Source organism: Rhamphochromis longiceps, linkage group LG18 (assembly GCF_057381845.1).
Source record: "Rhamphochromis longiceps isolate RC_006_pf linkage group LG18, R_longiceps_female_GT1.1, whole genome shotgun sequence".
In the NCBI taxonomy this organism is placed as follows: domain Eukaryota; kingdom Metazoa; phylum Chordata; class Actinopteri; order Cichliformes; family Cichlidae; genus Rhamphochromis; species Rhamphochromis longiceps.
In genome coordinates, this window is record NC_140574.1 from 13,801,321 (window position 1) to 13,827,555 (window position 26,235).

Below are 26,235 nucleotides of genomic sequence, written 5' to 3' on the forward strand. Positions count from 1 at the left end.
ATTTTTTGGCATCAATCACTAGAGTGTGGGTACTTGGAGTGCCCCAAAATGTTTTCTGAAGTCTATTAAAATTTAATGAAGAGTTCACATTTCATATGTTATTGTTGATCAGTATTGCAAGGTTGATCTCAGTATAACAGATATGTTCATATGTTTTTTTTTTCTTTGTACTAATTTTAATTTGTCTCAAAATTTCAGGACCTGCACTTTTTCAGTTTTTGGAAAGGCAAGTAATTTAACAAACAATAATGTGATAATAATATACACTTACAGCACAATAAAGGTATGATGTGTTAATGTCACTGTTCTCTTTTACATTAAAAGGCACGGACAATTTCAAAACCCCTGCCAAATATATTAGAGGTCATTCACAAGTATGCTGAACCCGGGACCAGTCTAAAGACCTACAGTGTTCACAAAGTGCATGGCTTTTGGGAAAATGTCTCAAGAGATTTGGGAGTGCCTAATACATGTTTTAATAGGAAAAAAATTGTCAAGGCAGTCCTGCAGTATGAAAAGGTAAGCAATGTTTTTTTAGTATTTATATTTAGTCCATTTAAAAAATACTTTAAAAAAAGAACAGCTCTTTCTTTGTTTGAACTTCCTGTACTAAAAATTATTATGCAAAAATCAAATATTTTTACAGACCACATCAGGGGTAGAGGGTCCCTTGCTACAGACTGATTTTCCTACTGCAGAGACAACACTTGGAGATGATTTTCCTTCCATTGTAAGCAATGTGTCATACACTTACTGTCAGATTTAAAAATTTGAAGCCATCATGACAACCTTATCCAGCCATTGTAGTTATCCTGCTTTTTAGATACAAATAAAACAAATTCACTCCAAAATGTCATCTTGAAAATAATTTAAATCTTGAAACAGAGTAATAATGAGTCATATGGAGAGCAAGAAAGTAGATTACAATAGACTTCTCAGCAGGTAAACACATATGAAAGCAAGCCACCAAACCATGAGCCTTAAGCACCCACAAGAGAGCCACACAAAGACCTGAGTGTCACATCTGACCCCCATTTTAAAGGAGTAACCAACTCATCCTCCTGCTGCTGACTAACTTTTCACTCCATGTCTTCCACTCTTCTAATTTCTCCATTTGATCTTGTTATTGCCCAATCAAGTTCCAAAATTTGAATCAGAAGATTACTTTTTCATTTACAATAATTACAGTAATATATTCCTTTAATGAATATTTTTTCCCTTATAAAACATTCATTACATAGTGATTTTTTTCAAAATATTGTGTAACAATGTGTTTTAACAAAGACATACAGAAATTTCAGTCTAATTGTTATGTTTTAATTAATTTGTGATTCGTTAGAGTGAGGAAGACATTGTTGCGCCAAAGTCTCCACAAGCTGTAGGAAATGTACCTTTACCTTCAAGATACGAGGTAATTATTTGTATTTTATTCAGTATTACATTGTGATGCTTTGGAAAAACATTAATTTGTAAAGAAACGAAATCGCTTTCTCTTCACAGGATGCACTTCAAAAAACTGCAGAGAGCGGCATCCATACCCCAGACACACAATCCCTCGAGAGTGACTCTAAATCTTCGTCTTCAAATGCAAATGCTAAGGTAATTTCATAACTTACACTGTTTTTAATACACAACAGAGAAAGAAAACACAGAGTTTATATGTTTGTTAAACACTATCATGTAATTATTATATTTAAAATTTCAAGTGTTTTGAACAGTAATCCAAAGTTTAAATTTAAACTTAAAATCTTTTTGTGATGATCTTTTGAGGTAAAATAAATATTTCTTAGTCATATTCACTTACTAAGACAAATTTACTAAGAGATTGTGAAACTTGTCCTATGGGTTCGTTAGTGAAATTGTAACATAATGATGCTGTTGGATTTTCATAGAGACACTGTAGTGACAAACATTGAAAGTGTTTATATATTTTTTAAAAATGTATATCTGATTGTTGCAGAGGAATGAATCAGATGAATCAGCTAAAGTCAACACAGACAGTAGCAGTTCTGAAGACAAATTTTTCACATCTGGTTTGCCACAGCAGAAAACTTTCTTTTTCATAAATGAGAATGAATGGAAGGAGTTACGGCAACATCAGTCAGGAAGACATTTTAAAGGATTGCAGTGGACAAATATAATTGCCAGTGGAATCAGAACACTTAACCCGTACTGCAGTTTTGGATTTCGGAGACACAGTGTAAAAAAACTCTCTTCAAGATCAAAGGCACCAGTTTTCAGGTGTATGGGGTACTGCAGATTTCAGGACTGCCCTGTCACTGTGGCTGTGGTGGTTTATGACGAAGAGACACTGAAAGCAGAAGTCGTTTTCAAAGGAGGTGAGGTCTGCCATAATAACAAAGAGCTGAAAAGGCGGCCTGTGCGTGCACAGGCTCCTCAAAAACAAATTACCAAGGAGCTTGTACTTGGAGTCTTTACAGAAAGTGCCACAAAAGGTGATCCAATCTGGAAACAGAGATGATGCTCCAACAAAAGAAGTGTTGAAAAACATTGCATGGTCTGAAAGAAAAGCCAGTAGAGCAGATCCCAACGAGTTGATTAGCTTACAAAAGATAATTCAACAGTATCAGTACACTGAAAAGGACGTACTGCAGAAGATTCTGATGCATCCAAAGGGCATAATGCTGTGGTCTAAGAAAACCTTGTCAGTTTTTCATCAAAGATGCAAAGAAGACATTGTGTACTTTGATGCCACTGGAAGTATAATAAGAAAAGAAAGTGCTGGAACGCCACCTTACTATGTGTATGAGTTGGTTGTCAGAAACCCATCCAAAGGTGCTTCTCCTCTTCCAGTTGCTACATATGTCACATGTGACCACACTACAGCCTCTGTGACATACTTCTTGCAAGCCTTTCAGACTGATCTTGTAAGAGCATTTGGTAATCGGGCCTACAACAGGCCTGTCATGTTCATGTGTGATGGATCCCTGGTACTCCTCCGATCCATTTCCATGACATTCTGCAGAACAAGTCTAGAGGATCTGCTGCAGAAGTACTATGTCTTACTCACTGGCCAGCATTCAGCACAGCAATTCAACATTCCCATTCTTCATCGATGTCTGAGCCATGTCATGAAAAATGCCAAGGACCTTTGTAAAAAACAGTGAGTACATTTATATGAATAATTTAAAAAAATAATACAAGATTTGTAATGTAAAGGTCCTACTAACAGTGATTTCATTTGTTCATTTTCCCAGCATTCCAGAGAACTACAGGCTTGGAATGCATGTGTTTGGGCTCCTTGCATGCTGTGATAACTTAAAAGACATGGATGATGTTGTCCATAGTGCAGCAATAGTGTTTTGCAGTCCTTGTAGTGGAAGGAATGTAACAAAACACTACAACAACTTGAAAATCCTTATGCAAAAACGGGGAACCCTGGATTTGGATGAAAAGACTGTGATTGCTGAAGATTACAAGGTTAGCTAAGATTTATTTTTTAAGTAACCATATTAATAACTTTTTTACTTGTGTCTGTCCCAAATGAATTAATGAATTCACATTATTTTAAAAATATATATTTTAAACCACAATAACATTTTATATAATTAATTTTTCTTTGGTTTGATAACTTGCTGAATACAGATATATATCTGTTTTACAGACTGACGTTCAGAATCCCCCCTTGAAGACCCATTTCCAGGCAATTGTTGACAATGCAACACTGGACTGTGAGGGCGAAAGAAACCGCTTTCATGCACCCAAATTTATTGCCGGTCTGGTAAATCACCTTCTACCACATGCAACTTTGTGGTCATCAATGATGCTCGGTATGTTTTTTTATTTGTTGTATTACTATCTGAAATTGTCAGTTATTAATTAATGTAAATGTGCTAAATGTTGAATTATCTATTTTAAATATGTTTTTGAATTACTTGTATTCTCCTTAGGGGATCTTGGACGTCATGGTACTGGTCCTGCTTACCAGCAGCTCAGTAAACTCTATGATGACATTCAGCAATCCAAGAACCAGGTATCATTTTGAGAAGAATAAGTGAAAAAGAAACATAAATTGTACATAAATTTACAATACATAGATACTGAATTAAACAATGTACTATTGCATTTAAGAATTTTACACAAGACAATAGAACCCAAGGAATCATGGAGAAAAGCCAGTGGGATTTGAAAAAAATCCGTATCCAGAGAAGGAGACTGACAAGGCTTGATGACTTTGTGGAAATTTATCAAAAAATGCACGATGCCCTCCTGCTTGAATATGCAGACATGAAAAAATCAAGACAAAAGGTATGAATAACTTCCTAATAATGAAAAATGTGTTTTATACAACTAGAACAAGAAACTAAGAAAAAGTGACTATATAATTAAGAGATGATAAAATTAAGTAAGCATTAAAAGTATGTATGTGTAATCAACAGTCTTTTTGCGTGGAAATGGAGAAATGGAAAGACAGACGCATTAAACGAAAAGGTGTGTATGTGTCACCGTTAGTGACAGAACTGCCACTGAAGAAAAAGAGAACTGAGGTAAGTCATCATGTTCCCATTATTTTCAATAATTAAACCTTGTGATGTCCTCCCGATTGCCATACTCCTTTTGTCCTCTGGGGTAAAGCGTCTGCTTTGAATATCTATAAAGCATGAATTATAAATTATCATCCGTCTCCGTGTTTCAATGTTTTATCAAACTGTATTACAACTGATTACCTGAAATCTTTATGTGTTTTGACATTGTATTACACCTACGCATAGGCCTTAGTGAACCCCCACTTTAATGCCAAAAAATGCATGTCCATAGGTGACATAAGTGCAGGAGGAAGCTCAATTTTTTTGCTTTTTGCTGGTCACACTATGTACAGCTTCGTTTTCAGCAGTTGTAGGCCAAGGGCATTTGAATTAAACAAGCTTTCAAGGCTGATTATTGTCTTTTGGAGACCTACTGTATTAAGCACAGCTCGCGTTCCCTGACTGCAGGCAAGCAAGTTTGCAATCATACACTAGCATGTTCTCTGTACAGCTGGACCGGGCATCACATACTGCCCGTGTTTTTATCTCATAGTTCCTCTGTTTACTTGGGACGTAATGTTGGACAGAGTCCTTTAAGGGGACTAGGCACTCATACACAGTCATATCAGTTCCTATGTGGTACACCAACAGCAGGACAGATGCTCACTCGTTACATACATCTCAAATCAGAACAAGTTTGTCTCATTTATGACCATATGCTTTTGTATATTATATTATATTATATTATATTATATTATATTAAGTCATTCAAAAATGTTATCTGTTAACAGGTAAAAGGGAAGAATACTGTTCAAACCTTTAAACAGGAACAGCACCAACAATATGATGCTCGTCAAAACCAGGTATTTTTAGAAATGTTTTTAATGTCTACATTTAACTTTTGTGTGTTATTGTCATAAATGACTCTAAAAATTGACATGTGTCTATCTTTGTAGGATGAGAGCCAGGAACAAATAGCCGTTTGCCAAAAAATAGCAACATGCATGGTTAATAAAGCATCGGTCACAGTATGGAAAGGAGATTTATGTGCCTTCAAAGTGGATGCAATTGTTAATGCAGCTAATGAAAGTCTCTCTCACATGGGTGGACTTGCAAAGGCACTGTCTGCTACTGGAGGACATACTATCCAAGCACAGAGTGATCTCTTCATTGCCAAAAATGGCAAATTACAGGCTGGACAAGTTGCAGTTACCACAGCAGGCAAACTACCTTGCATGAAGCTGATTCATTTGGTAGGCCCGTGTCTGCAGAATGACCCCACAGTGCACATGATAACCCATGCAAAGAACCTTTTAACGAAAGGTATTTTGAACGTCATGACATGTGCAGAAGAGCACAAATTTTCCTCTGTTGCCATTCCAGCAGTGAGCTCTGGAATATTCAACTTTCCAGTCTCAATTTGTGCTGATGTTGTAGTCACCACAATCAAAAAGTACATTGAACATAAGAACCCCACAAGTCCTCCATTTGAAATACACCTAGTAAACAACGATGATCCAACCGTGAAGGAAATGGAAAGGGCCTTCAAAGAGATCTTTTTGGAGCCACTCTCTGATGTCAGGAGGACAGTGAGTACACCCAATTTTTCCTTAATAAAAAAATTACTTAAAATGATCACAGCAGTAACAAATATTTTCTTTTAAATTCAACCCACAAATCAAGGGGCCAGAGGATTCTCCATCTACACTGGAAATGACAGAGCACCTTGAGAGAAACACAACCGGTCCAACAAAGCAGACTGCATCACAGGTGATGTTTCACAAACAAACTCTAATTCATTAACTATGTCATCTGTTTGAAAAACCAATTTTTTTTTGTACATATTTTTGTAATTATGTATTAGATTTTATTATATGTATGTGTTGATGGATGAAAAATAACAGACCACAGAAAAATGACAAATGTCAGTCCAACAATCAATGTAACTTTACATGTTACTGGCCTTAATATTACAAAAACAACAGTAACTGACTCAATTTTTAATTTCTTAATATAGTTTAACATCTCAAATAAATTACATTAAAATCTATGTCAAATTTGGAGATGTTTTCATGTTGTTGCATTAGGTACATAAAATTCTTTTAAAAATTAGATTTAAAACCGTTGCAATTGATTACAATGAATGTTCTCATAAGAAGGATTATTTGAATTTAGTTACTATTGTCTTGTTGAAACACAGGTCGCATATTTGTGGAAACAACAGGAAACGGAAGTTGTTGTTTCTGTGGTCCCATCTCAGATTAGAGGTAACAACTTTGTCATACGTCACAGTGAGTTCCTGACCCTTAGACCACACAGCTGGCTTGTTGGAGAGGTATGTAAACTAGTTATTTAAAAAAAATAAAAGTACTGCATAAGGTTAATGTTAAAGCTGGGGCAGGACATAGTTTTTCCCTACACATTCAGTAAGTACTGCTTTAGATCGACATTCCAGGCATATCCTCATGACTGAATACTGAGTATACGTAAGTAAAAATAATCTTTATTAAACTTTGTATTCCAAAACTTTATCATGTTTACAAAGTAATAAAAGGTTATTTATTATACTCCTCAGGTCATTGAAAGTCTCCTGTACCACTGGGCCATTCGGCTAAATCAGGGGAATAATATCTACATTATGAACCACTACACAAGCGGTGTGATCCTCTATGGAGAGAGAGAACTAATCAGGAGACAAAGCTTGTCCAAGGTAATAAATTTTTTTATATATTCTAGAATAAATTTTTTAAAAGTTAATTAATGTTTCGAAATGGAAAAGGTATTGTTGCAAATTTGTAATTAATTACTAATATGTCACAGGTGAACTTTGACAACTACAGAGCCATTTTATCCTTTGTGAACATTGGAAATATACACTGGAAGTTTCTGGTTAGTATGAGCAGCATTTCTGTGAAAACAGTTTGTTTCAATAACACATTATTGAAAATTTATGTACTTTTTAAATTTATATATCTATCGCAGTACATAAATGCAGATGACAGCTGTCTGTATTTGGTCGATCCTTCAAGAAACTCTTTGGAGCAGGAAGAGTCTGACCGTGCAGCCAAAAGATTCCGGTAATTATGCGTTATTACATGTATATAATAACATGAAGTATTAGAAAAGTGACAGGAGGACTTAGGAGGTCTTTTTCGAAAGGTGAACGTATGGTTGTAGATTAAAGTTTAATAAAATCTGTGGTTATTAGTTCTTTAATGAATTTTAAGAAATAATTCAAAATTACACACATATGTAATTTTAAATAATAAAAAAACCACTGACAGTGTTTAAGCAGTGAGACATTTGAGACAGTTAACATTTGTAGATGTAAAAGAACATGTTAATAATTTTGATACTTCATCTAACATAATCTAGAGCACAGGGCTTTCTGACACACCATTAAAAACAGTGATATGTACTATATGTGTCTTTTTCTGTGTGACTTTTATCTTTCATTATTATATAAATGTGATGTATGTTATGTTCACAAAGTGAATACTTCAAAATGAGGAGGACATGCTACAACAAAACAGACTGGGTGAATGTGAGACTTCGAGGAGGAGTACTGACACATCCATTTCAACGCGATGGTTCTAGCTGTGGAGTAATGGTCATCATGGTATGGTACCACATTAACGCAATAATATTTTTCTGTGAAATTAGATAAGAAGGAACGGCGGGGGAAGTTAAAATAATCTTAAAAGGTTAAATTGTTTAAACAGGAAGTGTAACATTTGCAGATGTTTTCAATTAATTGTTTTTGTTGTTTTTTTTTATTTCAGATGGCCAAAGAAGTAATGGAAGCATTCCCAAATAAACCAGAAATGACATTTTTGACGACCAAAAAAGAGATGGCCCAGGCACGAAGGACATTTGCACAGACAATACTTGAGGCCTCCGGTGTGTAATATCTTCTTCAAATGGACATATTTATTTGTGTCAAACTGATGAACACTAACATATATATATATATTATGTTTTAGTATTTGACAGTGACAACAACTGTGCCATGTGTGCAACGGTGAAATCACCTAATCCAGGACCCTCCATCACTGACTGGGTATAGTATTTTTAAAAAATTTTTTATGTTATCTTCCAAAAAATATTTGACTCTGTGTCTTTAATGATTGTAATTGATTAAAACATAGAATTATTTATGTAATGTGTTTATGAAAGTTCATATGTTTTTGTTTACAGATCCAGTGTGATAACTGCAACCGCTGGTTCCATTCTGAATGCCTGGACATGACAAATGAACAGCTCAGCAGTGCTCAGAAGACAGAGTGGAAGTGTGTGCTTTGTCTAACCTAATTCCACATGCAGTGAAAGCTACTTTAATAATCTGCTTATAGTTGTTATTGGTGTTTTGAGGAACACATGTGTAAAACACAATGTGTATAACATTCTTGCTTTGTGCACGTACTTCAAGTATTTCCTTTTTGATTTTTTGGGTTGATTTGTGTGATGACAGATAATGAATAACAATATATCTAAACTGTGTAGTAGTAATATGAGAAATCAGTAATCTGAGAAATGTAATTTCTCACCCTGACCGGTTGAGGCAGATGGCCGCCCCTCCCTGAGCCTGGTTCTGCCGGAGGTTTCTTCCTGTTAAAAGAGAGTTTTTCCTTCCCACTGTTGCTCATAGGGGGTCATATGATTGTTGGGTTTTTCTCTGTATGTATTATTGTAAGGTTTAACTTATTATGTGAGTGCCTTAAGTTGACTATTGTTGTGATTAAGCACTGAATAAATAATGTCTAAAACTAAAGTTGATACTTGAGGTGGTGTGTGAATGACATTTTGAAAAATTTAAATTGTGTGTGGAAAGACATTTCTTGTAGTTAAGCAAATACTTCAATGAACTCATTTTGTTTGGTAATGGAATAAGATTTATTTTTATCAGAAATCCATACAGTAATTGTTGCTGTGGATCACAGGGTGCAGAGTGGGGGTCACCCAGAGTCAGAATCCAGTGAGATATATGCGTCACCTCTTACAGTTTTCCTGTAATCTGAGCTCAAAGATGTCAATATGTAGAGTACAGTAAAGCAAAATGGGAAGATTTTACTATCAATTTTCTCAAAAACTGTACAGTAATTTTGGCTGTGGATCACAGCATGCAGAGTGGGGGTCACCCAGAGTCAGAATCCAGTGAGATATCTGCGTCACCTCTTACAGTTTTCCTGTAATCTGAGCTCAAAGATGTCAATATATAAAGTACAGTAAAGCAAAATGGGAAGATTTTGCTATGAATTTTCTCAAAATCCATACAGTAATTTTGGCTGTGGATCACAGGGTGCAGAGTGGAGATGGCCTAGATTCATAATCCAGTGAAATATCTGTGTCACCTCTTACAGTTTTCCTGTAATCTAAGCTCAAAGATGAGAATATATAGAGTACAGTAGAGTAAATTGTGCAAAGTTTACTATCAATTTTCTCAAAATCCGTACAGTAATTTTTGCTGTGGATCACAGGGTGAAGAGTGGCGACAGCCTAGAGTCAGAATCCAGTGAAATATCTGTGTCACCTCTTTCAGTTTTCCTGTAATCTAAGCTCAAAGATGAGGACATTAAAAGTACAGTTGAGTTAATTGGGTAAATTTTATTGTTAATTTTCTCTGAATCATACAGTAATTTGGGCTGTGGATCACAGGGGGGAAAGTGGAGATAAACCAAAACTGGGAGTGGATTGTGAAGTAAAATAGTGTCAGGACAGAAAACACTTCGTTTCTAAGCCAGTCGGCACCTATACCGTAATATGCGTAAGAGTAGTGCAACAACATTTTAGGTGCGGCTGGCGGGGCGGCTAGCTTGACTGTGACTTCGTAAGTGAGGGCTCACTTGACCGCAGTCCTTGAAATGCACTGTGTAGAACGAAAGACCATCGTACGTATCATAACTTTACCAGTCTCACAAACCGTCTTCATAAATACACAATCGTTAACCGTTTATTAATATAACCTTTAAGCTCAACGGTAATTAATTAGTAGTGGAAATTATTTCTGGTACGTGTTACAGAAATGTAGCAGTGACAATAATACTGTATGCTGTAATCGTACTGGGCAATTAGTGATACAAAAAACCTGTTTTATCCTGTGAATAAAAGTATATGTTTTTGTCAATGTACCATAATAACAGAAGCGAAACGCAATATTGTGTCAGGACAATTCACTATTTATGCACAATAAATAAAGGAGCATAGCGCGACAATTTCTGTTCAGCGTCAGACTTGCTTGTAACCTATATCACCAATTATGTTATGAAAATGACGTATTAACTACAACAGAAGACTTGCCTTTGTGTAAATGCTTGGAGCAGACTAACCTGTGAGCTGGAGTGTTCTGGGACGTTATATTTGGTCTTTGAATGGCTGCAATCCAGGCCACCCGTCGCCTCTTTGTTACTTCGGAAACATGGCTCGAACAATTTCTCTTCAACGACGTAATCCGATAACAACCGATCTCTTTACCCGTCGGCTTCCTGTGGCTGTCATGCGACCGGCTATTGCAGTTAATAATACAACAGCTTCTTGCCATTTTTGTGTTTCTTTTTTATCGCTGTGATTTCAATTGAAAGCCTGCGTGCGCTAGTACCTCTTGCCACGAGTTCCCAGAATCCTTTGCGGTTTTACCCCTGAATGACGTCACATTTTCAATCTCTATATAATATGCATGTTAAATATTATATTTGGGGTGAAATATCAAGTCTTTTCAAGTAAACCGGTTCAAGTCCAATTCAAGTCCCAGGTCATTGGTGTAAAAGTCCAAGTCAAGTCACAAGTCTTAGAACATTTTTTCAAGTCAAGTCTAAAGTCATAAAATTAATGACTCGAGTCTGACTCGAGTCCAAGTCATGTGACTCGAGTCCACACCTCTGGTATTCTCATATGGAAAGCTTAAACTTTAAGAAATAGAGCACTGGGTTTTTTGTAATGTGAACACAGACCTTCACAGGTAACTAAGCTGTTTGCTAAAATGTGTCTGTAGATGGTTCTGATGAATATGTTCAGCTTTTTACAGGTGGCTGCTTTGTAGTACAACAAGTGTTTCAAAGCACCTGACACTTTCTGTTGCAGTCCTGATCACTGTCTGTCATGCTATGTCCTGCACCACTTTCACTTACTTCTCTGGAGTGGAGATCCCAAAGTTTCCAACAAAGTGAATTTAAAGGCAGAAAATCATCCTACAAGTATAGAAAACAGTCTGGTTTAAACATTTCCCTAAGTCTCGACACTGAATGACTCTCTGAACACACATAAGCAGGTTTTATCTTTGATCTAAAACAACTCTGAAACTCCTGAACAGCTTTGACTAAACATGTTTTAAACACAGAATATAATTTAGTGTTTGGCTGTTTTGTACACTTACTCTTCTAGTTCACAGAGCTTCACTGAAATCTGCAAGCTGTTATATAGAATAAATGAACGCACATGATCATTTCACACAGTGGGTACATGCTTCATACTATATTTTAGGCTGGTGCTAACATCCAGCTCTACTTGAGTCGTTGAAAAACTGCATGACATGACAGAATAGAATTTGGTTTAGTTGACCTGATAATACTGGTTAGACACTTACAATAATTTTTATTTATTATTATGTGTTTAAACACAGCAGTGAGTCAGATCGGAGTCCTGATGAATACCTGAAATTATGTGACTTTGTAGCATTACTGTCACTTAGTATAGAGGAGAGAGGATCTACACCATAGGTACACCATAAATGCAAACCTTATATACCTAATATCTTAGGTATTAGTAATTATTAGCCATCTGTTTGCAGTATACACAATTAAAAACACATTGAGAAAATTATAAATAAATAAAACAAAAAAAGTAAGTTGAAAAAATTGTGTGTGTGAATAACTCCACGGCAGACCCATTTGATTACCCTGAGCTACTTGTCTACTTATTTTAAGAATATTTATTCTATAGCAGTTTAATATATAGGAGTTCTGACTTTGAGGCTTTCCTTTCACTTTGCCATCTCTCTCTTTGCTTTTTCCATTTCGATTTGAATAATTATATGGCCTGAAAGTAGCACTAAAGTAGATTTTAATAATAATCCCACCTAGTTTGCAGTTATATTTCGTGGTTTATTGGATTCCCCTTGTGTCTCATCCCTGTGTTAATTCTTCCTTAGAGGTTAGTGAGTCTTATCTGTCATGTCTCCTGCAGACAGGAGACACCACAGGGGAAGTGAGCTTCCCCTGAAACTACATTTAAGTGTGTTCTTTCTCAGAAGTGATTTGAATAATATGTCAGATATGAGGAACTATGTTTGCTTCCTGTTACTGTGAATAATTCCACAACATTCCTTGGAAGTTGTTTCTGTGAACATTGAGTTATGGTTGATATTTATGTTTCTTAAGCCTTTCAAAAACCAAATATTATAATGGTTTGCGGAGTGAGTGGATCCCAGGAGCAGACTCAGGCGAGGAGACCACAACTAACTTGAACAAAAAGGGAGCCTTTTATTTCGGCTGATAGTCAGGTCAACAAAACAAGGCAGTAAGCACAGAGGCAAAACTAAACTGGAACCTAAACTGGGGAACACTGAAAACCCAGAAAACTGAGACTTAACTATGAAAACTAGGAAGACAATGACAAGGGGACTGTGAGAACTATGAACAGGACTTTGTGAAGGAACATAAAGGAACTTTGAACTTATACATGAACAAGCAACATAAACATGACCTGCACAGAGTCCTAAAACCTGGCATGACATGAGGGGTGGAACACAGGACTTAAATACACACGAGGAAGCTCACTTCCCCTGTGGTGTCATTATGGTTCATTTGTGCCAGCTGTTCCCCAGGTGTCTCCATTTCCCCTGATAACCTCAACGTAGTTTCTCATATCTGACATATTATTCAAATCACTCCTGAGAAAGAACACATTTAAATGTACTTTCACTTTTTATACTTAATATTTGCTCCAAGAAGTATACAGACTAAGGTTTCCAATACCAGCCTAGTATAACATGAAGATTACTTCAAACAATTGGACTCCAAAGATAGCCAACTAGAAAACATCTGAAATAAAATAGCTTAAGCTGTTAAGCTGTTTTATTTCACTGGCAATTTCTTCATCTTCGCTACCATGATTTCATATGATAGAACCACAACCCCACCACAGTATAGTAGTGGTGTGTCTATTGTGTGAAAAAGGAGTAATATAAACTGGTTAGTTTAATTTCAGTAAAAATGGGACCTAAATTTGACCTGGAATACTCAATATTTGTCATGGTCCTGGGTCATGTGACCCAGTGTTTGTGAGTTTCATGATATTTTGTTATTCATCTGTATTCTAGTTTCTTTTCAGTTTGTCTAGTTACATTCTGTCAGACCTAGTTTGCAGTTATATTTCGTGGTTTATCGGATTCCCCTTGTGTCTCATCCCTGTGTTAATTCTCCCTTAGAGGTTAGTGAGTCATATCTGTCATGTCTCCTGTCTGCATAGCGGACAGGAGACATGTGTGCTGTGTCCGAATTCAGGGGAAGGATACTCCGAAGAACACTACCTACCTACGTAGTGTCCTTCAACGGACGGGTAGTCAGGAAGTGAGCAGCTGTGGACAGCCCCCTTTTTTTTTTCTCCATACAAACTTTATTGACCAAACAATGAGTATACAACATATAAACGGCTGTGGACAGTCTGCCTTCGTTCAAGTCCACCCTTAATTCCAGGTTTTCCAATTGCTAACGCCATGTGCGAAAACTAAAAAAATGGACCGACAAATGTTGATCCACCTCCCGTGTACTGTTGTAATTCCCGAGGAGCTACAAAACCATTATCGATGTTACCGGCATGTTTGGTACCTTAGGCTCATCAGAGCTAGGCACATCCAGGTAAAATAATCCACCCAAAACCACACACATTTAGGAATTACTTATCTACCTTAGCTAGGGAAACCTGCAGTCAGCTGAGACCGAAGAAGTCACTTGGATGAGTAGCAAAATGTTTCTCCCACTGATGCGACGTCCAGATGAACAGAATCAACTATTTTGGAATCACTTATGAAGTTTAGCAGATAATGTCAATAACTGAATGATAGCTGGTCATCGCACACATTCACCATATCATTAAGAAATATATAAAGTTAATGTCCTTGAAGCTGATAGGAGAACATGTAGCATTTATGTTCTATCATTCATTTGATCCTCTAACTTATTTGTGTGCATAGAATGGTAGTAAAAATGTCACAAAGCTGAAAACAGGCGTACTTATGAGTACACAAACAAGCTTAGTCACACAGATGAACTGTATATGTATGGAAGTAGAAGTATTGTCACAGTGCATTAGTATATTCCACAGAAGCTCAATAATCAGAATAATGCTTGGAATGCTTAAAATAAATGAAATCATACCTTTCCACTATAACTGTTCATGTTGTTCTCCACCTTTTCCTGAAGCAGACGATACCCTTATACTGCAGAATTAACCTGAGTGTCCCAGTCCTGGACCATTTTTTCAACCAGGAGGATCCCAGGCCTGATTTTCAGCTATGGAGGGAGTCTCTGGCAGTGTTGCTAAATCACCTGAACCAGGATCGGCCGCGTGGTTGGGGTGCCACAATTGAGACCCTGGTGTTCATATTCTGGTTGGCAAGTGGAGCATACTACAGGGTGGTTGCAAGAGTGTTTGGGATGCCTCGTTCTGCTGTCCACACCATTGTTCACTGCGTAACAGAAGAAGTGGTGGCCATTTGACACCAGGTCATCCACCTCCCAAAGACACTAGAGGACCTGGAGGTAGTGTCCCGTGGGTTTGCAGGGCTGGCACGTCACAGAGCCTTTCTGAAAGCGGTGGGTGCAATCGACGGCTGCCACATCCGCATCAAGTGTCCAAGCGGCCCTGATGGTCAGTGCTATAGAAACAGAAAACTGTTTCCATCTATCATCTTGCAGGCAGTTTGTGACCATCAGGGCTGCTTCATCGACACATACGTGGGCTGGCCTGGGTTGGTGCTCGATTCCAGGGTGCTCCACCACCGCCCACTGTACAGACAGTCAGTCTACCCTCCTCCAGGGCATTTCATCCTCGCAGATGGAGGGTACCCATGCCTCCAATGTCTTCTCCCCCTCTTCACTCCCAACAAGAGGCTAGTCCAAGGTGTAGGAGCCCAGCGCTTTAACAGCCACCATTCCAGGGCACACTCCATTATAGAGCGTGCTTTTGGAATGATGAAAACAAGGTTCAGGGCCATCTTCCTGCAAGCGCTGGAGGTGCACCACACCTTTGTACCTCACATAAGTGACCACCCAATACCATGTGAATATTCCAATCTATAATGTTTGAGCTAAAATAGTGTTTTGTTGTGAAATCAGTTTCACCCCAGTTCTTTTTATTCCTCGGGCATCCAGAGACGGCACCGGACTCAGTAGTCATTTTCACAAAAACTTGCATGTATGTGGCGGCTGGTTTAGATGCAGTCAGTAGTGCTCCTCCAACAGTAGTAGTGCTGTCAAATTGTCTGCTACAGAATTGCAAGTATTATACTAGTAGTAATATAGCATCCACCGTCTTCTGCTTGCATATCTCTGACATCTTAGTGGTGTGGCAGCTGTAGATTGAGCCGGCCCTGCAAACCCTGTGGATGGAAAATGCAGTGGACAGTGGGAGGAAGCATCCTAAAGCTCTCTTTGCAGGCCACCCTGTGTGATTCTCCACTTGCCGACCAGAAAAGACAAACCGCAGGTCTCAGTTGCAGCACTCCATCATGTCTGATCTGTCTTCAGCAGATCGAGCAACACTGCCAGAGACTTCCTGTAATTTGCTGGAGTTGTAGAAGAAACGGTCCAGGAACAGGTCACTCAGGTTAATCCTGTATGAACAAATATAAATAGCTGCAAATATTTTAGACCTACAATACTGTTGACGCACTACACGTTCTTTTTTTTTGTTGTTGTTCCTGATCATTTTGGAATCAAACGTTCCAAAATGGAGAAGAGCCTGTCGCTTCGCTCCCTGCTCTCCTGCGCCCGTCTCTCCTTGACGTCACTTTAGTGCTGCATGTCCTCTTTGATGAGGTTGCGCAGCTCTTCATCCTGATCCCTCCTCCTCTTCCTCCCTGTAGTTGGTGGATGACTGTCTTCCTCATCAGTGTCAGGTTCCGCTAGGTTTTGGTCACCCACTGCTGTGCTTGGCCCTGGAGTGTCCTTGGGGAGGGAGGAAATTAGGACAGGAGGCCTAATGGAAGGCCTCTGTCCTATCACCTCATCCCATGAGGGCAAATCAGGGCCAAGTAGCAGCAGTGGGCTTCCCACTGACTCCCTCTCCTGACCCTGGATACTTGCAATCCTAAGGGCAGAGGAAATACAAAATGACAGTTGACAAATGACACCATAACAACTCTTAGTGAATGTACATTCACTAAATTGTCTCTTCACCACTTATCTTCTTGATAATGACATACTTTGTACTTTGCCTTTAGGTTATCCCACTTTTTTCTTGCCTGCAAGGGGGTGACTTTACCCTGCCGGCCCATCTTCTCCAGTATAGTCCTGATCACACCCGAAAAATAAGAGAAGACAGAAACCTTGGCAACTATGTTGATCCCAAAATCCAAACATTTTCACGGCAGAACACCAGAGGAATACCGTCTGGACATCACAGGTTCTGTACAGCATGAGGGTTAATGAAACCATACTCATAAACATAATGTTAATTTTTATGGGGGTTATTTACATTACGCAATAACCATAGACATGTGCCCAAAGCCTAACAACACAACCGCTATACAGGTTCAACTTTGGTACCACCAGATTTTCAAATACTTACATTTGAATGTGAATTCCTCTCCCGCTGTCACGCCCGATTGGTCCGCCATTGTTCTGCTAAAAAATTCTTCTTCTGGTTCGGAATTTATGCAACAGATGGCCTGCAATGACTCCTGGGATATAGTGGGACATGAAGGATACATCGGACCCATCCTTCAAATTCGGGGAGTATCTTTGGGAAGATAAACCCCCACGTATCAGCTTAAAAACACTACAAAACACCAAGGATAAAGGAGGATTAGATCTGCCTAACTTTAATCACTATTTTTTAGCCAACAGGCTTCAGTTTATCTCTAGATGGTTTAAACACACCCTCTTAGATGAACCTTGGATAGAGAACAGGCACTATGTAATAATCTAGAAATTTCAGACCTACCATTTATCAGCTCAAACATCAAACGACATGAATGCTTTAAAAGCATCAACATCAGCTCTTCTCTGACAGCATGGTGGGAGTTTCTAAAAATGACAGAGTCTTCATTAATCCCATGCAAACATACACCTATCTGGAACAATCCGGACATATTTCAAAACAATAATATGATAAACTTTCCAGATTGGAGTTGCAAAGGAATTAAATACTTGGAACATATATTGGAAGGAACAAACTTTATTTGGTTTGACAGACTAGTTACACAATATGGGATCAACAAGAAACGATTTTTGGAATATCAACAAATTAAATCCATAGTAAAAAAGAAATGTAATCCCAGTGAAGCTGAATTACAAACACCACCAAGTGTGGTACAATTTTTTAATCTAAAACCCCCCAAATTATTGTCTAAAATATACAGAACACTTTCTAAAATAGATGAATCAATATCCCTTCCTATTGCAAAATGGGAAGCAGATTTATCGATCAGAGATTTATCGATCAGTTAAGACCAAAACCTTTGGTCTCAGATATGCTTAAAAACCTTTCAGTGGATTAGAAATCCTAGTTTGCAATTAATGCAATACAAAATATTACATAGAGTGCACTATACTGGTCATAGGATGTTCAAGATGGGCTGGATGCCTTCCAACAACTGCTCACACTGTCTAGCAAATACACCGGACAATTACATCCACGCCCCTTGGTTCTGTCCACCAGTTCAGAAGTTTTGGCGTGAAATATGTGAAGACTTATCAAAGTGTCTGAAATGTAACATTCCAGCCTCCCCTTTAGTATGCTTGCTGGGCAACTTGGATGAGGTCACTGCAGAAATAAAAACAGCCCACGTTGTTTTTACGGCCCTATGCATTGCCAAAAAAATGGTCCTCATTAACTGGAAAAATAAAAATAATCTTAATTCTAACCAATATAAAAACCATCTAATAGATCACATTAGTCTTGATACAGCCTCTGCCATCACATTTGATCAATCCCTTTGGGCTCCTTTGATCAGCTTCATCACCTAGTGGGGGTGGGGGGTCATGGTTTGGTCCTGCCTTCGCTATTGTGGTTGATATGGGGGTAGGGACGGCCTTAGGGCATCTGGGGAGTCCCTAGGGATGTTTTCCCTGGAGGGACTAACCCGGGGGATGTGGCCATGACCTGGTTAGCGGCTCTGGGGGCTCTTAGATGGTGTTTTCCTTGTGGCTGCGTACAGCGGAGATGGGGGAGGGTCTGTGCTGGGGGACGTTAGTTACTGGCCTGGTAGCCTGACTGCCCCTGGGTGGGTCCGGGACGGGCGTGGAGGCTTGGGGGTCTGGGGGTGCTCTGCCCCCCAGTCTGGTGTGCTGGCTGGGCCTTGGAGGCTTGGGTCCTGGCTGTTGTGTCGCCAGAGCTGTCGGCGGGTGGGTGCAGGGGGGCTTAGCCCCAGTGCAGGGGACCTCTGGTGCATCGGCCCAACTAGGGGGCTCTCTAACTGGTGGGGAGGCTGTTATATCTTTGCAGGTGGTCTCCTCTCTACAGGAGCTCACTCTGCAGGTGGGGGGAGAGATATAGGAGAGATAGAGAATGAACTCAACCTGGGTGTCTATTGTCTTGTGTAGTTTGGGAGATGATTGGATGATGGGGTGGGTGCAGTTTTCTCTGGGGTGGTGTCGGGTAGGCTCCCCCGGACTCTGTGGGGCTGGGCGGTGCTGCTGCTGCGGGCCCCGGTCCGGATGGGCCTGGGCCCCCTTTCCCTGGTGGGTTCCAGAGTGTGGGGGTGCCTACTGGGGTCAGCGGGGGAGCTGGCCCCAGGGAGGGGCCGCTTGCCCCTCCCTTTCTTCCCTCACCATGCTCAGCTGCCTCCCTATTCCCGCTCTACCACACCCACCCACTCACGCAGGGTTTGGGGTGCAGGTATGTCACCAGGGTGCAGGGGAGGCACTCCCCCTCTGTCCCCTTCTGGCCGCCTGTGCCTCAATTTTATTCTGCAACCTAGACATCCACATTACTCACACTCTCACATAACACATACATATAGGGCCTTGGGGGTAGGCACGTTTTACAGCATCCAGAGGATGGTCGGTGTACTCCAACCCACCTCTGGCGCTGGTGCCCTACCCTCAATTTTAAATGTGTTTAGACACTAAGGGTCTTCGGGAAGAGCCGTGCTGCTCTCTGAGAGGAAGCAGGAACCATGCTCTCCTGTGTTTTAAATGCACTTTAGAACAGCACACAGCAACGCTACATATGAGCGGGCGGAGGGAGGTTTGGGGTCTTCACTCACCCCGGTTCTGTTAGCCGTCAGGGCTGGGGGGCTGGGAGGAGGTGCTGGCCGTCAGACTGGGGTCTGGGATGCGGATAAGGAGGTGGTCCGCTTGCCTCCACCCCAGAGAGAAGGGTTACATCTCCTGGGTCTAGGTGCGGCTTGCCCCTCTCGGGGCGGGGGTACCTGGACCTGGGATATAGAGTATGTTTGGGGAGTGCGACTGTCTGTGCAGTGTCTATTTGTATCTGTCTACACGTTGGGTGAGTGCCAAGTATTTGGTTGTGTATATGGGGGGTGGGAATGCACGTTTGTGTCCACGCCTGTTCGTCTGTGTCTATATGTCAGGTTGGGTCTTAGACTCAACCTCTCTGGGTAGATCTCAGGCCCTCCAAAGTACGGAGGCCTATCTCCCCTCACCACACTCCCTGCCGGTGGCTGATGCCCTCAGACATTGGTGTGTTGGTGGTTCTTGTCGACTGGGGCTGGGCGCTCACGTATGTACCGGCTCACTCCTGGTGGCCGATTGGCGGGGCCTGGCACCTGTGGCCCTGCTGGGCCCCTTCCGGGGGGTGGGGTGCCCTCAGGCCTCTGGGCCTGAAGCTCGGTCCTCTCTGGCACAGCTGGCTGCCGGCAGAACCCGCGGGCACGCCACTCCAACCCCCTCTGGCCTCTGCTCCGTAGCTGCAGGGTGACCTCTCGTTTGGTGCTCTACTCAGCTCTTCCCAGGAGGGTGGCACGGTTCCCCCCCTTTGGTGGTCCTCCTCGAGTCCTCGTACTCTGGGGCCTCTGGATGTCTGAGGCCTGAATCTCCTCCATACCTGCTTCATGCCCTGGGGGACGGGACTATGGCTCCCCACACTCCCTAGCAGATTGTTACATGGAGAAACCTTTGGAATACAAGCATGCTGATCCACACAGGTGTGCACACAGGTGTACACACGGCTGTTCAAAGACACGGACTACACCTTTCGTGGCTGCTGCCTCAAAGCACATTGTGCACTGTCTGTCTTGCGGGCTGCACAATAGCGTTTAATATTTAGTATCTACTGTTATCTACTCCTAGCTAGTTTATTGTGCTTTATTATGTTGCTCTTTTTTGTTTGTTTTCTCTTCTGTTTTTTTCTCTCCATACAGGTGATCCAGGTGTTTTGTCTGTGAAGGTTCTCAGTCATCCAGGTCATCGTAGTCAACGGAGCTTGCAAAGAAAAGCGTCTGGACTTCTTTAAGTTGCTTGAAGACGTTTCACCTCTCATCCGAGAAGCTTCTTCAGTTCTAAGGTCAAATGGTGGAGAGTCCCAGATATAAACCTAGTGGGAGTAACCCCCCACAGAGGGACAAAAGGACCCCCTGATGATCCTCTAATCGCCTGAGCCAAGGTGTGAAATTGGGTGTGGGTCCCAATCAGCCAGAGTTTCGGGTGTGTTCATTGTGAAACCTGGCCCCACCTTATCATGCGAATTCCTGAGGTCAGATGGCCCAGGATGTGAGTGGGCGTTAAGGCGTCTGGGAGTCAGCCACTTATAACATTGCTAAACACCTTGCTACCATCCTTGCTCCTCTCGTGGGGAACAACCCACACCACATCAAGAACTCCACCGACTTCACCGACAAGGTCCAGAAACTTACCCTGGATCCAGATGAAACCATGGTGTCCTTTGATGTAGTCTCTCTCTTCACTTGCATACCCACCACGGAGGCCGTGGAGACTGTCAGAAAACGACTACAAGAAGACAGCTCCTTGGAGGACAGGACCAACTTCACACCCGATCAGATCTGCACACTGTTAGACCTCTGCCTCACCACTACATATTTCAAGTACAACGAAGGCTTTTACAGACAAAAACATGGCTGTGCCATGGGCTCCCCCGTGTCACCTATTGTAGCCAACCTTTACATGGAGGAAGTGGAAAGGAAGGCTCTTGGCTCTTTCAAAGGAAGAGTACCCAGCCACTGGTACAGATATGTGGACAACACCTGGGTCAAAATCAAGACACAAGAAGTGGAATCCTTCACTGCGCACATTAACGCTGTGGATAAAAACATCAAGTTCACCAGGGAAGACACAAAGGACAACTGTTTGCCTTTCCTGGACTGCGCTGTGCACATTGAAGAGAACAGCAAACTCAACATCGAAGTTTACCGGAAGCCCACACACACGGACCAGTACCTCCCCTTTGACTCCCATCACCCTCTGGAACACAAACTTGGAGTAATTAGGACCCTACACCACCGGGCAGAACATGTTCCCTCTAAGCCTGAAGGAAAAAAGAAGGAACACATACATGTAAAGGAAGCACTCAAAACGTGCGGCTATCCTAAATGGGCGTTCTTAAAGTCAGCAAAGAGGCACAGAAAAGAAGACCAGACACCAGCGAGGGAGGATAAGAAGGACAGACGCAACAACATTGTCATCCCCTATGTAGCCGGTGTATCAGAGAAACTCAGGAGAGTTTTCTCCAAGCATGACATCCCGGTGCATTTCAGACCCAGCAACACGCTCAGACAGAAACTGGTTCACCCAAAAGACAAAACGCCAAAACACAAACTTAACAATGTGGTGTATGCTGTACAGTGCAGTGAGGAATGCTCAGACCTCTACATTGGAGAGACCAAACAGCCACTTCACAAGCGCATGGCACAACACAGAAGAGCCACCTCCACAGGACAAGACTCAGCAGTCCATCTGCATCTTAAGGATAAAGGACACTCTTTCGAGGATGCCAATGTTCACATTTTGGACAGAGAGGACAGAGATGGCTTGAAAGAGGAGTGAAAGAAGCCATCTATGTCCACTGTGAGCGACCATCTTTGAAAAGAGGCGGGGGTTTACGACACCAACTGTCTGCCATCTATAATCCAGTTTTGAGATCCCTTCCCAGACGCCTTAACGCCCACTCACATCCTGGGCCATCTGACCTCAGGAATTCGCATGATAAGGTGGGGCCAGGTTTCACAATGAACACACCCGAAACTCTGGCTGATTGGGACCCACACCCAATTTCACACCTAGGCTCAGGCGATTAGAGGATCATCAGGGGGTCCTTTTGTCCCTCTGTGGGGGGATACTCCCACTAGGTTTATATCTGGGACTCTCCACCATTTGACCTTAGAACTGAAGAAGCTTCTCGGATGAGAGGTGAAACGTCTTCAAGCAACTTAAAGAAGTCCAGACGCTTTTCTTTGCAAGCTCCTTTGATCCAGGTGTTTTGTTTGTTTTTCTTTCTTTCTTCCCCCCTTTCTCACCGTCTCTTCTCCCCTCTGTTTTTCTTTCTCCCTCTCCCTCTCTTTCTTTCTTTCATTCTTTCTCCCTGTCCTGTCCCCCAGTCATGTCTGTCCCATTTGTAGCAATCGAAAATAAAATAAATACATAATTATAATAAAGGACAATCAAATGGACCAATATGGCAAGGCCATGATGATCCACTTGGTAAAATAAATCTGCTTGGCATCTTTCTTGGCCTTAAGACAACAATTCTGATGGCTAAAGATCCAAACGGGACAACACACACAAAAAAAAAAAATTCGGGGAAAAGTAGGACAGCCTTCATCACATCGCTGTGACGTCATTGCCTCCAAATACGTCCTTCGGAACATCCTTCCACTGAATTCGGACACAGCTGTGGTCTCCTCGCCTGAGTCTGCTCCTGGGATCCACACACCCACACACAGCCTGCCCCCGCAAACCACTACAATATTTGGTTTTTGAAAGACTTAAGAAACATAAATATCAACCATAACACAATGTTCACAGAAACAACTTCCAAGGAATGTTGTGGAATTAAGATAAGATAACCTTTATTAGTCCCACACGTGGGAAATTTGTTTTGTCACAGCAGGTAGTGGACAGTGCAAAAGTTATGACGCAAAAATTAGAATACAATAAGAATAAATACAGTACACAGCTGTACAGAATAGAATAAAATAATATACTATATACAGTAGAATAAAATAGAATAAAAATATACAATAAGATAAAAATAGAATACGAATGCTATATACAACTGAGTAAAAATACAACGATGCCAGAAAAGATGATTGCACTTAGTGTTATTGCACATGTGTGGATGTGTGTGTTTGTTCAGTTAAAGTCTTTGTTGTGGAGTCTGACAGCAGTGGGGAGGAAAGACCTGCGAAATCTCTCCGTCCCACACCGTGGGTGCCGCAGTCTCCCACTGAAGGAGCTGCTCAGTGCTGTCACAGTCTGCTGCATGGGGTGGGAGATGTTGTCCAACAGGGATGACAGCTTAGCCGCCATTTTCCTGTCACTCACCACCTCCACTGGGTCCAGATGGCATCCTAGAACAGAGCTGGCCCTTCGGATCAGCTTGTTCAGTCTCTTCCTGTCCCCAGCAGAGATGCTGCCGCCCCAGCAGACCACACCATAAAAGATAGCAGAAGCCACCACAGAGTCATAGAAGGTCTTCAGGAGTGGGCCCTCCACCCCAAACGACCTGAGTCTCCGCAGCAGGTACAGCCTGCTCTGCCCTTTCCTGTAGAGGGCGTCTGAGTTATGAGTCCAGTCCAGTCTGTTGTTCAGATGAACACCAAGGTAACTGTAGCTGTCCACAGCCTCAATGTCCATACCCTGGATGTTCAGTGGTTGCAGTGGAGAATGCTTGTGCCTGCGGAAGTCTACCACCAGCTCCTTGGTTTTACTGGCATTGATCTGGAGGTAGTTCAGCTGGCACCAGTCCACAAAGTCTTGAGTCAGTCCTCTGTACTCCTTGTCGTCCCCATCAGTGATGAGGCCGACTATTGCAGAGTCATCAGAGAACTTCTGCAGGAAGCACTGGGTGGAATTGTGGGAGAAGTCTGCAGTGTAGATGGTGAAGAGGAACGGAGCCAGAACCGTTCCCTGTGGGGCCCCCATACTGCAGACGACCCTGTCCGACACACAGCCCTGAGTCCTCACATACTGTGGTCGGTCGGTGAGGTAGTCCAAAATCCAGGTAGTGAGGTGATGGTCCACTCCTGAGTTCTCCAGCTTGTCCTTCAGAACCGAGGGAAGAATGGTGTTGAAGGCACTGGAGAAATCAAAGAACATGATTCTCACAGTGCTTCCAGCGGTCTCCAGGTGAGCGAGGGAACGATGTAGGAGGTGAATGACGGCATCATCCGCTCCAATGCCAGGCTGGTAGGCAAACTGAAGTGGGTCCAGTGATGAGCTTGTTAGGCGCCGAAGCTGAGCCAGGACCAACCGCTCCAGGGTCTTCATCAGGTGGGATGTCAGAGCCACCGGCCTATAGCTGTTGAGGTCCTTGGGGCGTGAAGTCTTTGGGACTGGTTCAAGGTTCAAGGTTCTTTATTTGTCACATGCATAGTTATACAAGTATAACACACTGTGAAATGTAGCCTGACACGCTCCTCGACATGTGCAACAAAATTGGGGGGGGGGGGGGGGGGGGGTGTAGAGGAAGAACATTATATATATATATATGTAGTATATACAGTGGGGCAAAAAAGTATTTAGTCAGCCACCGATTGTGCAAGTTCCCCCACTTAAAATGATGACAGAGGTCAGTAATTTGCACCAGAGGTACACTTCAACTGTGAGAGACAGAATGTGAAAAAAAAATCCATGAATCCACATGGTAGGATTTGTAAAGAATTTATTCGTAAATCAGGGTGGAAAATAAGTATTTGGTCACCTCAAACAAGGAAAATCTATGGCTCTCACAGACCTGTAACGTCTTCTGTAAGAAGCTTTTCTGTCCCCCACTCGTTACCTGTATGAATGGCACCTGTTTGAACTCATCATCTGTATAAAAGACACCTGTCCACAGCCTCAAACAGTCAGACTCCAAACTCCGCCATGGCCAAGACCAAAGAGCTTTCGAAGGACACCAGGAAAAGTATTGTAGACCTGCACCAGACTGGGAAGAGTGAATCTACAATAGGCAAGCAGCTTGGTGTGAAAAAATCAACTGTGGGAGCAATCATCAGAAAATGGAAGACATACAAGACCACTGATAATCTCCCTTGATCTGGGGCTCCACGCAAGATCTCATCCCGTGGGGTCAAAATGATCATGAGAACGGTGAGCAAAGATCCCAGAACCACACGGGGGGACCTGGTGAATGACCTGCAGAGAGCTGGGACCAAAGTAACAAAGGTCACCATCAGTAACACACTACAACGGCAGGGAATCAAATCCCGCAGTGCCAGACGTGTTCCGCTGCTGAATTCAATTCAATTCAATTCAATTTTATTTATATAGCGCCAAATCACAACAAAAGTCGCCTCAAGGCGCTTCATAGATACAGAGAAAAACCCAACAATCATATGACCCCCTATGAGCAAGCACTTTGGCGACAGTGGGAAGGAAAAACTCCCTTTTAACAG

General features: G+C 41.7%; 1 protein-coding gene and 1 long non-coding RNA gene across 2 annotated transcripts; both read left to right on the forward strand.

Annotated features, from left to right (window-relative positions):
* Nucleotides 1-644: 644 nt before the first annotated feature.
* LOC146647890 (uncharacterized) lies at nucleotides 645-2,365 on the forward strand. Its single transcript, XR_014908410.1, has 4 exons — nucleotides 645-730; nucleotides 1,340-1,411; nucleotides 1,501-1,599; nucleotides 1,961-2,365. It is a non-coding gene; the product is annotated as an uncharacterized LOC146647890 (long non-coding RNA).
* A 43-nt stretch (nucleotides 2,366-2,408) lies between these two features.
* Nucleotides 2,409-8,798, forward strand: LOC146647891 (uncharacterized; the record flags this gene model as incomplete). Its single annotated transcript, XM_085390033.1, has 15 exons — nucleotides 2,409-3,124; nucleotides 3,219-3,441; nucleotides 3,626-3,791; nucleotides 3,912-3,994; nucleotides 4,093-4,269; nucleotides 4,401-4,520; nucleotides 6,180-6,257; nucleotides 6,688-6,822; nucleotides 7,063-7,197; nucleotides 7,308-7,376; nucleotides 7,470-7,564; nucleotides 7,980-8,106; nucleotides 8,270-8,387; nucleotides 8,471-8,547; nucleotides 8,685-8,798. Coding segments are annotated over 15 exons (2,433 nt in total), but the record flags the coding sequence as incomplete, so codon positions are not given.
* Nucleotides 8,799-26,235: the final 17,437 nt, after the last annotated feature.